The following is an 11,097-nucleotide window of genomic DNA, read 5'->3' as shown; positions in this document are numbered from 1 at the left end:
CCCTAGTAGACCAGTCTAGACTGTAACACACCCACCCACCCACCCAAGGCCCTAGTAGACCAGTCTAGACTGTAACACACCCACCCACCCACCCAAGGCCCTAGTAGACCAGTCTAGACTAACACACCCACCCACCCAAGGCCCTAGTAGACCAGTCTAGACTAACACACCCACCCACCCAAGGCCCTAGTAGACCAGTCTAGACTGTAACACACCCACCCACCCACCCAAGGCCCTAGTAGACCAGTCTAGACTGTAACACACCCACCCACCCAAGGCCCTAGTAGACCAGTCTAGACTGTAACACACCCACCCACCCACCCAAGGCCCTAGTAGACCAGTCTAGACTAACACACCCACCCACCCAAGACCCTAGTAGACCAGTCTAGACTGTAACACACCCACCCACCCAAGGCCCTAGTAGACCAGTCTAGACTGTAACACCCACCCACCCACCCAAGGCCCTAGTAGACCAGTCTAGACTAACACACCCACCCACCCAAGGCCCTAGTAGACCAGTCTAGACTGTAACACACCCACCCACCCAAGGCCCTAGTAGACCAGTCTAGACTGTAACACACCCACCCACCCAAGGCCCTAGTAGACCAGTCTAGACTGTAACACACCCACCCACCCACCCAAGGCCCTAGTAGACCAGTCTAGACTGTAACACAACCACCCAAGGCCCTAGTAGACCAGTCTAGACTAACACACCCACCCACCCAAGACCCTAGTAGACCAGTCTAGACTGTAACACACCCACCCACCCAAGGCCCTAGTAGACCAGTCTAGACTGTAACACACCCACCCACCCAAGGCCCTAGTAGACCAGTCTAGACTGTAGCACACCCACCCAAGGCCCTAGTAGACCAGTTTAGACTAACCCACCCACCCAAGGCCCTAGTAGACCAGTTTAGACTGTAACACACCCACACCCACCCAAGGCCCTAGTAGACCAGTTTAGACTGTAACACACCCACCCACCCAAGGCCCTAGTAGACCAGTTTAGACTAACACACCCACCCACCCAAGGCCCTAGTAGACCAGTCTAGACTGTAACACACCCACCCACCCACCCAAGGCCCTAGTAGACCAGTCTAGACTGTAACACACCCACCCACCCAAGGCCCTAGTAGACCAGTCTAGACTGTAACACACCCACCCACCCAAGGCCCTAGTAGACCAGTCTAGACTGTAACACACCCACCCACCCAAGGCCCTAGTAGACCAGTCTAGACTGTAACACACCCACCCACCCAAGGCCCTAGTAGACCAGTCTAGACTGTAACACACCCACCCACCCAAGGCCCTAGTAGACCAGTCTAGACTGTAACACACCCACCCAGGCCCAAGACCAGTCTAGACTAGACCAGTCTAGACTGTAACACACCCACCCACCCAAGGCCCTAGTAGACCAGTCTAGACTAACACACCCACCCACCCAAGGCCCTAGTAGACCAGTCTAGACTAACACACCCACCCACCCAAGGCCCTAGTAGACCAGTCTAGACTAACACACCCACCCACCCAAGGCCCTAGTAGACCAGTCTAGACTGTAACACACCCACCCACCCAAGGCCCTAGTAGACCAGTCTAGACTGTAACACACCCACCCACCCAAGGCCCTAGTAGACCAGTCTAGACTGTAACACAACCACCCAACCCTAGTAGACCCACCCACCCACCCACCCAAGGCCCTAGTAGACCAGTCTAGACTGTAACACAACCACCCAAGGCCCTAGTAGACCAGTCTAGACTAACACACCCACCCACCCAAGGCCCTAGTAGACCAGTCTAGACTGTAACACACCCACCCACCCAAGGCCCTAGTAGACCAGTCTAGACTGTAACACACCCACCCACCCAAGGCCCTAGTAGACCAGTCTAGACTGTAACAGTCACCCACCCACCCACCCAAGGCCCTAGTAGACCAGTCTAGACTGTAACACACCCACCCACCCACCCAAGGCCCTAGTAGACCAGTCTAGACTGTAACACACCCACCCACCCACCCAAGGCCCTAGTAGACCAGTCTAGACTGTAACACACCCACCACCCACCCACCCACCCAAGGCCCTAGTAGACCAGTCTAGACTGTAACACACCCACCCACCCACCCCCACCCAAGGCCCTAGTAGACCAGTCTAGACTGTAACACACCCACCCAAGGCCCTAGTAGACCAGTCTAGACTGTAACACACCCACCCAAGGCCCTAGTAGACCAGTCTAGACTGTAACACACCCACCCAAGGCCCTAGTAGACCAGTCTAGACTGTAACACACCCACCCACCCAAGGCCCTAGTAGACCAGTCTAGACTGTAACACACCCACCCACCCAAGGCCCTAGTAGACCAGTCTAGACTGTAACACACCCACCCACCCAAGGCCCTAGTAGACCAGTCTAGACTGTAACACACCCACCCAAGGCCCTAGTAGACCAGTTTAGACTGTAACACACCCACCCACCCACCCAAGGCCCTAGTAGACCAGTCTAGACTGTAACACAAGTTATCCTGATTGGTTCAATCCGTGATGTGTTTTTTTTTTAATGACTGAAAAATGTACATCCTGTTGTGTACATACAGGGCCTCTTTATGACAGCGCCTTCAGCATGTATTCACACCCCTTGACTGTTTCTACCTGTTGTGTTCAAGCCTGAATTTAAAATGGATCAAATGGAGATTTTGTGTCACTAGTCAGGTTTCCAGCCAAACTTTTTATGCGTGTGAAGTACATGCCGGATAAAAGATGTCACGACAGGATGGAAACGGCTACACTGAACAAAAATATAAAACGCAATATTTAAAGTGTTGGTCCCATGTTCATTGAGTTGAAATAAAATATCCCAGAAATGTTCCATATGCACACAAACAAATTAGTTTGCATCCCTGTTATAGTGAGCATTTCTCATTTGCCAAGAATCCATCCACCTGACAGGTGTGGCATATCAAGAAGCTGATTAAACAGCATGATCAATACAGGTGCACCTTGTGCAGGGGACAATAAAAGGCCACTCTTAAAAAGTGCAGCTTTGTCACAAAACTCAACGCCACAGATGTCTCAAGTTTTGAGGGAGCGTACAATTGGCATGCTGACTGCAGGAATGTCCACCAGAGCTGTTTCCAGATAATTGAATGTTAATTTCTCTACCATAAGCCACCTCCAATTGTGTTTGATCATTTGGTAGTACATCCAACCGACCTCACAACCGGAAACCGTGTGTAACCACTTCAGCCCAGGACCTCCACATCCGGCTACTTCTTCGTCTGAGACCAGCCACCCGGACAACTGATGAAACTGGGTTTGCACAATCGAAGAATTCCTGCACAAACTGTCAGAAACCAACTGCGTGCTCGTCGTCCTCGCCAGGGTCTTGACCTGACTGCAGTTTGGGGTCGTAGCCGACTTCAGTGGGCGAATGCTCACGTTCGATGGCCACTAACCCGCCAGAGGTGGCCGTTCTCCCCTTCTACTGCTCACCGTTTCGATTGGCACGCTGGGGTAGTCTATTCTTCGTGGAAATGAATCCCGGTTTCAACTACCGGGCAGACAACGTGTATGGTGTTGTTGTGGGCGAGTGGTTTGTTGATGTCAACGTTGTGAACAGAGTGCCCCATGGTGGGGTTATGGTATGGGCAGGTATAAAAGCTATGGACAACGAACACAATTGGATTGTATCAATTACAATTTGAATGCACAGAGATACCGTGAGGAGACCCTGAGGCCCATTGTCGTGCCATTCATCCATCACCTCGTGTTTCAGCATGATAATGAACGGTCCCATGTCGCAAGGGTCTATACACACTTCCTGAAAGCTGAACATGTCCCAGTTCTTCAATGGCCTGCATACTCACCACTCCTAGAGCATGTTTGGGATGCTCTGGATCAACGTTTACGACAGCGTGTTCCAGTTCCCGCCAATATCCAGCTACTAAGCACAGCCATCGAAGAGGAGTGGGACAATATTCCACAGGCCACAATCAACAGCCTGATCAACTCTGTGTGAAGGAGATGTCACGCTGCATAAGGTAAATGGTCACACCAGATACTGACTGGTTATCAGATCCACACCCCTACATTATTATTAAACCAGCATTTCTGTACTCCTAGTGAACTGTAACTCAATTAAAATCTTTGAAATGGTTGAATGTTGTGTTTTTATTTAAACAGACTTGCTGATTCACATGAAATCTGTCGCCATTTGGATTTAAACCTAGCTACGCACCATTACCCCATAATGGCAGTAGAATTGTGTTTTTTAAAAAAAAATGTTTACAAATTGATTTTCAAATTTAAAAGCTGAAATATCTTCTAAGTATTTAACCCTTTTATTGCCTAAAAACAGAACAAAAAAAATATGAACGCGACATGAAACCATTTTAAAGATTTTACTGCGTTACACTTCATAGAAGGAAATCAGTCAATTGAACTAAATTCATAAGCCTTAATCTATGGATTTCACATGACTGGACAGGGGCGCAGCCATGGGTGGGCATAGGCCCACCCATTTGGAGTCCAGGTCCAGCCTATCAGAATGAGATTTTCCCCACAAAATGGCGATATTACAGACAGAAATACTTCTTTAGTTACCACCCTCAGATGATCCCGCAGATGAAGAACCTGGATGTGGAGGTCCTGGGCTGATGTGGTTGTGAGGCTGGTTGGATGTACTGACAAATTCTCTAAAATGATGTTGGAGGCGGCTTCTGGTAGGGAAATTCGCGTTCTCTGGCAACAGTTCTGTTGGACATTCCTGCAGTCAGCATGCCAATTGCACACTCCCTTAAAACTTGACTCCTGTGGCGGCGTGGGACAAAACTGCACATTTTAGTGGCCTTTTATTGTCGCCAGCACAAAGTGCACCTGTGTAATCACCATGCTGTTTAATCAGCTTCTTGATATGCCACACCTGTGAAGTGGATGGATTATCTTGGCAAAGAAGAAATGCTCACAAACAGGGATGTGAAGAAAGTTGTGTACAAATATTTGAAAAATATTTTATTAAAAGCTCATGTAAAATGGGGCCAACACTATATGTGTACTTACTCAACGTTTTATTTTTGATCGGTGTAAGTTAAGGAGTAACAAATGTGCTTCACAAGTTGCATGGACTGACTGTGTAACATGGTTTTTAATTGACTACCACACACACAATTATCTCTTAGGATCCCTCAGTCGAGCAGTGAATTGAAGCACAAAGACCAGGGATGTTTTCCAATGCTTCACAAAGAAGGGAACCTATAGGTAGATGGGTTAAATAAAATAAGCAGACATTGAATATCCCATTAAAATTAACTTAGTTGCCTGAGAGGAAGGAAACTGTTCAGGGATTTCACCATGAGGCCAATGGTGACTTTAAAACAGTAACAAAGTCTTAATGGCTGTGATAGAAGAGAACTGAGGATGGATCAACAACATTGTAGTTACTCCACAATACTAACCTAATGGACAGAGTGAAAAGAAGGACGCCTGTTTGCATTAAGGCACAAATGTAAAACTGCAAAAAATGTGTCAAAGAATTATGTCCTGAATACAAAGCATTATGTTTGGGGCAAACACATCACTGAGTACCACTCTTCATATTATCAAGGATGGGGATGGCTGCATCATGTTATGGGTATGCTTGTCATCAGCTAGGACTAGGAAGTTTTTGGAGATAAAAAAATAAACGGAGAGTACCACCTTGCCCGAGTGAGATTTACATGGTTATCAAAATGTCACGCCAGGGTACGGTGTATATATACGAGAAACAGCACTTTTTAAGTGTTTCTAAAATCAGCTATGGGGAAAAATGAATGGTGGAAAAACAATTGGAACCATTTTCCTGTTTGACTGCTAGGTTTTATGGGTATTATGACACTTGCACTGTGGGTCTCAATAGAGCTAAGCACAGGCTAAATCCTAGAGGAAAAAATGGTTCAGTCTGCTTTCCACCAGACACTGGGAGACAAATTCACTCTTCAGCAGGACCATAGCCTAAAACACAAGGCCAAATATACATGAGTTGGTTACCAAGACAATATGGAATGTTCCTGAGTGGCCTAGTTACAGGTAATCCCACTTTAACACAACAACAACAACAGAAGGGACAAAGTCCAGGGGTGTGAATATTTTTCTGAAGGCAGTGTAGATGCATCACTAACTTAATTCTTCTAGTCATTTACATTTACATTTAAGTCATTTAGCAGACGCTCTTATCCAGAGCGACTTACAAATTGGTGCATTCACCTTAAGACATCCAGTGGAACAGTCACTTTACAATAGTGCATCTAAATCTTAAAGGGGGGGAGGGATACTTATCCTATCCTAGGTATTCCTTAAAGAGGTGGGGTTTCAGGTGTCTCCGGAAGGTGGTGATTGACTCCGCTGTCCTGGCGTCGTGAGGGCGTTTGTTCCACCATTGGGGGGCTAGTCCTGTTGATAGTACCATGCTGTGTACGTGACAAATAAACATGGATTTGATATGATTGACTCCTGTTCGGAAACATCATATCTCACATTCTCACGGTCTGATTAGGGCTGAATTAATTTTGTGCCCCCCCCCACAACTCAATCTCTCTCCCCACACAGAGCTTCTCTCCCAGTTGTCGGGGGTGCGTAGGTCGGCGGGCGGCCAGCTGAGTTCAGGTCCTTCAGCCTCCCAGCTACAGCAGCTCCAGGTAGGTAGCCAAGAGGTTAGAGGAGAGAGCCGGAGGTTAGAGGAGAGAGCCGGAGGTTAGAGGAGAGAGCCGGCAACCAGAGGTTAGAGGAGAGCCGGTTTGAATCCCGTTCCCCCTCCTTTAGCTGGTGTCAGTATCCTAGAATCTGTAATGCAAGTATGCCCTTAAAGCAAAGTACTGAACTCATCTTACTTCTTCTTAACCCTCCTACTTCTCCTGAGCCCTTCTACTTCTCCTGAACCCTCCTACTTCTCCTGAACCCTCCTACTTCTCCTGAACCCTCCTACTTCTCCTGAACCCTCCTACTTCTCCTGAACCCTCCTACTTCTCCTGAACCCTTCTACTTCTCCTGAACCCTCCTACTTCTCCTGAACCCTTCTACTTCTCCTGAACCCTCCTACTTCTCCTGAACCCTTCTACTTCTCCTGAACCCTTCTACTTCTCCTGAACCCTCCTACTTCTCCTGAACCCTCCTACTTCTCCTGAGCCCTTCTACCTCTCCTGAACCCTCCTACTTCTCCTGAACCCTTCTACTTATCTTGATGTTTCTTCTCCTCTTCTCTCCTGCTCCTCTTCCTCCTCTAGATGCAGCTCCAGTTGGAGCGGCACCAAACCCAGGCTGCCAGACAGCAGTTGGAGACGGCCCGGAGTGCCACGCAACGCAGCAGCCGTACCTCCACCAATGCAGGGCTGAATGCCAATCCAAGCCCAGGACATCACAACGCCAACCCCAGTTCCAACTCTACCAGCCCCAACCCGGGGCATCACGAGTTCACCACACACACACAGCAGAGCAACTCCCAGTTCCTCCTCAACAGGTTAACTACTGTGTGCTACACTTCGTTTTAACCTTCTTTTTTTTTTGTGTGTGTGTGTGTGGTTATTCTAGTTTAGGTAATATCTGTTGAACAAGAGACTTGTTCTGAGGCTGTCTGTTACATGTAGGAGAATGGATTGTATTTGTTATTATTTGTTATTTGTAATGGAGTGCCATCCCTTTCTAACTCCTCCAGACTGAGTGAGCCGAGGTTGTCGGAGGCGGAGCGTCAGCTGAGTGAGGGCCAGTGGGCGGACCGCTCTCTCTTCGTCACGGAGCTCCTCCTCTCCACCCTGCTGGCCGATCCCGACCACAGCGAAGATGACGATCTCCATGACTACCACGACGCCGTGATCCGAGGTTCTGACGCGTTCAGCGATTTCGGCACCTTCGGAGACATGGGCTGCGTGGAGGTCATGACCTTGGACGTGGCGTTGGAGAACCTCAACCTCCGAGAACAAAAGGAGCAGCGACCCCCGCCTCTTTGATGACGTCACTACAACGTTTAAACCACCAACTGCCGTTACCGACCGTCGCTTGGCAACTGAAAGAAATAAGATTGCAGCTCTTTTCTTGGCTTCGGTTATTGTTCATTTTGTTTTCTTTGGCTGGGTGACGTCAACTCACTTGTCACCTCACCCCACGTTGTGTACATGAAAGTCAGAAGCAAGACGAGAGAATGTGAACGTGAGAGAGCGAGAGAATGAACTATATATAAATCTCTATATATATATATATATATAAATAAATCTATGAAAAGAAAGCCGATAATCAATTCCGCATGAAGCTGTGTGTTTGACCCTAACAGGTCAAGGTAGGTAGCCATTTTGATAATTTATTATCATAAACGAGTGCACAGACACACACACTGAGAGGAGGCGGCAGGCGGACAGGCTCTTCCCAGAAGGCTAAGCTGTTTGTTTATGGTTAGGAATAATAAAAACCGGGCTTGGCTGATTTTACCACAACAAACGTTGGTATGTTGAGATTCTTCACCCTTAACCGTCAGACGTCTTCCATTAAGCTCCCTATTAGAATGGGGTTTTGGGTATCACAGATGAAACTAATCTCTTTTGGTCCTATGATAAGCGTTTGTGTCTGTGGGTACTTTCCTGTCCTGTCATCTATATGGGTGTTCCAATTCTACACTAATTATTGTTTTGATTGAATGGTTTTAATCCCATTTATTTAGCTCCTCCCCCATACCCAGGATGACATCACTTCATGGGGCCATGTTGCCTTGCTTTGTGCCAACTGAACTGTGTCCCCTTTCTGAATTTCACATGGAGAGAAGCTGTGTACAGTTTGCATATGCACTACATAAAGAGATCCTAGACATGGGAAGGCCAATGGACAATCACATGAAAACTAACCTGATTCTATTCTCTCTCCTGACAGTTTCCTGTGTTGTTTTGTTTGTTTGTTGCTGGACTGATGGGCCTTTTCTCAATTGGATTTGCTCAACTCTTGCGTCCTCCCTCTTCCATCATCCTCTGGCCTCCTTTTGAAAAAGGTCAAAGGTTATCGAGTAGAGGGGAAAGTGGATGAAAATGCGCCTGTATAAAATGACTCCTCCAAATCACGTGTCATCAGGCAAACTACGTTTACAGGGCGGAATCCCAAAATAAAATGTATAAACTGATAACTAAGAGAGCTAGTGGTGCAAAGCATTTTATAGATAAAAAAAGGATAAGTAGAATATAGTTAAATGTTTGCATGCTTTTCTTCTTCGATGAAAACAGTAGCTGATTTGAAGGGGGGGGGGCTGATTTCAAAACTCTTCCACGAAGGACTCAGGGTAGGATACACTTTTGCGTCCTTGCCAAATAAGGAGCCTATTGAGGGGAGGACCGTCTTCCTGTTAACGAATTGACACTCTTCCACCACTTATCGGTTTCCCGGGTGACGGAGGAGAGGGAATGAAGGACATCCTTTTGCCTCCACTGCTACCTTAACAAATGCAATGTACTGTCTGATGATGACATGGTTTGGGTGTTTGGGAAAAGGTCAAAAGACAGGGTCAACTGTTCAACCTGGAGGAGAACAATAAAATTGTTTTGGATGTAAAAAATTAACCACACCGATCTTGCTGTGAATGTCTCAAGACTCAACTTAATGCGCCGACCTCCCTGTCACTGCTCTGATGACCTGTAGCTGGTTTACATTGTTGGAGGTGCAGGTAACCATCTATAGAACTATAAACCGAACCCAGCAGGTAACCATCTATAGAACTATAAACCTAACCCAGTAGGTAACCATCTATCTATAACCCTAACCCAGTAGGTAACCATCTATCTATAAACCTAACCCAGCAGGTAACCATCTATCTATAAACCTAACCCAGTAGGTAACCATCTATAGAACTATAAACCTAACCCAGTAGGTAACCATCTATCTATAACCCTAACCCAGCAGGTAACCATCTATAGAACTATAAACCTAACCCTGCAGGTAACCATTTATAACCCTAACCCAGCAGGTAACCATCTATCTATAACCCTAACCCAGCAGGTAACCATCTATCTATAACCCTAACCCAGCAGGTAACCATCTATCTAACTATAAACCGAACCCAGCAGGTAACCATCTATCTATAACCCTAACCCAGCAGGTAACCATCTAACTATAAACCGAACCCAGTAGGTAACCATCTATCTATAACCCTAACCCAGTAGGTAACCATCTATCTATAACCCTAACCCAGTAGGTAACCATCTATCTATAACCCTAACCCAGCAGGTAACCATCTATCTAACTATAAACCGAACCCAGTAGGTAACCATCTATCTATAACCCTAACCCAGCAGGTAACCATCTATCTAACTATAAACCGAACCCAGCAGGTAACCATCTATCTATAAACCTAACCCAGTAGGTATCCATACCATCTATAATCCTAACCCAGTAGGTAACCATCTATAGAACTATAAACCGAACCCAGCAGGTAACCATCTAACTATAAACCGAACCCAGCAGGTAACCATCTATCTAACTATAAACTGAACCCAGCAGGTAACCATCTATCTATAAACCTAACCCAGTAGGTATCCATACCATCTATAACCCTAACCCAGTAGATAACCATCTATTACCCTAACCCAGCAGGTAACCATCTATCTAACTATAAACCGAACCCAGTAGGTAACCATCTATCTATAACCCTAACCCAGCAGGTAACCATCTATCTAACTATAAACCGAACCCAGTAGGTAACCATCTATCTATAACCCTAACTCAGTAGGTAACCATCTATCTATAAACCTAACCCAGTAGGTAACCATCTATCTATAACCCTAACCCAGTAGGTAACCATCTATCTATAAACCTAACCCGGCAGGTAACCATCTATCTATATAACTATAAACCTAACCCAGCAGGTAACCATCTAACTATACTGATTAGCCATACATTAAATATATTTTATGACCCCTTACTTTAAAGACATTTAATGAGCCAAACCCCCCAAAATACAAACATATTGTGCGGTCATCCAATAGGATAGGCTATATGATATGGGCAGTGTTGGGGAGTAGCAGATGACTAAAGGATTACAAAATCGGTAACCGTGATGTGTTACCTTACCAGCAAAAATATTGTAATCAGATTAAAAACTAGATGAT

General features: G+C 46.4%; 1 protein-coding gene across 3 annotated transcripts in view; it reads left to right on the top strand.

The window, feature by feature from the left end:
• Positions 1-9,552, top strand: part of LOC124036663 (E3 ubiquitin-protein ligase KCMF1-like) — a 16,868-nt gene extending 7,316 nt beyond the window's left edge. For all 3 annotated transcript variants that reach the window (XM_046351500.1, XM_046351502.1, XM_046351501.1), the window contains 3 exons: positions 6,572-6,660; positions 7,246-7,478; positions 7,674-9,552. In XM_046351500.1, coding sequence (XP_046207456.1) covers positions 6,572-6,660; positions 7,246-7,478; positions 7,674-7,965 — 614 coding nt within the window. In that variant the 3' untranslated portion in view covers positions 7,966-9,552. The remainder of the gene's footprint in view (positions 1-6,571; positions 6,661-7,245; positions 7,479-7,673) is intronic.
• The last annotated feature ends 1,545 nt before the right edge of the window (positions 9,553-11,097 follow it).

Source organism: Oncorhynchus gorbuscha, linkage group LG05 (assembly GCF_021184085.1).
Source record: "Oncorhynchus gorbuscha isolate QuinsamMale2020 ecotype Even-year linkage group LG05, OgorEven_v1.0, whole genome shotgun sequence".
Lineage (NCBI taxonomy): Eukaryota > Metazoa > Chordata > Actinopteri > Salmoniformes > Salmonidae > Oncorhynchus > Oncorhynchus gorbuscha.
The sequence above is the reverse complement of the archived record's forward strand: the minus strand, read 5'-3'. Positions and strand labels throughout refer to the sequence as shown.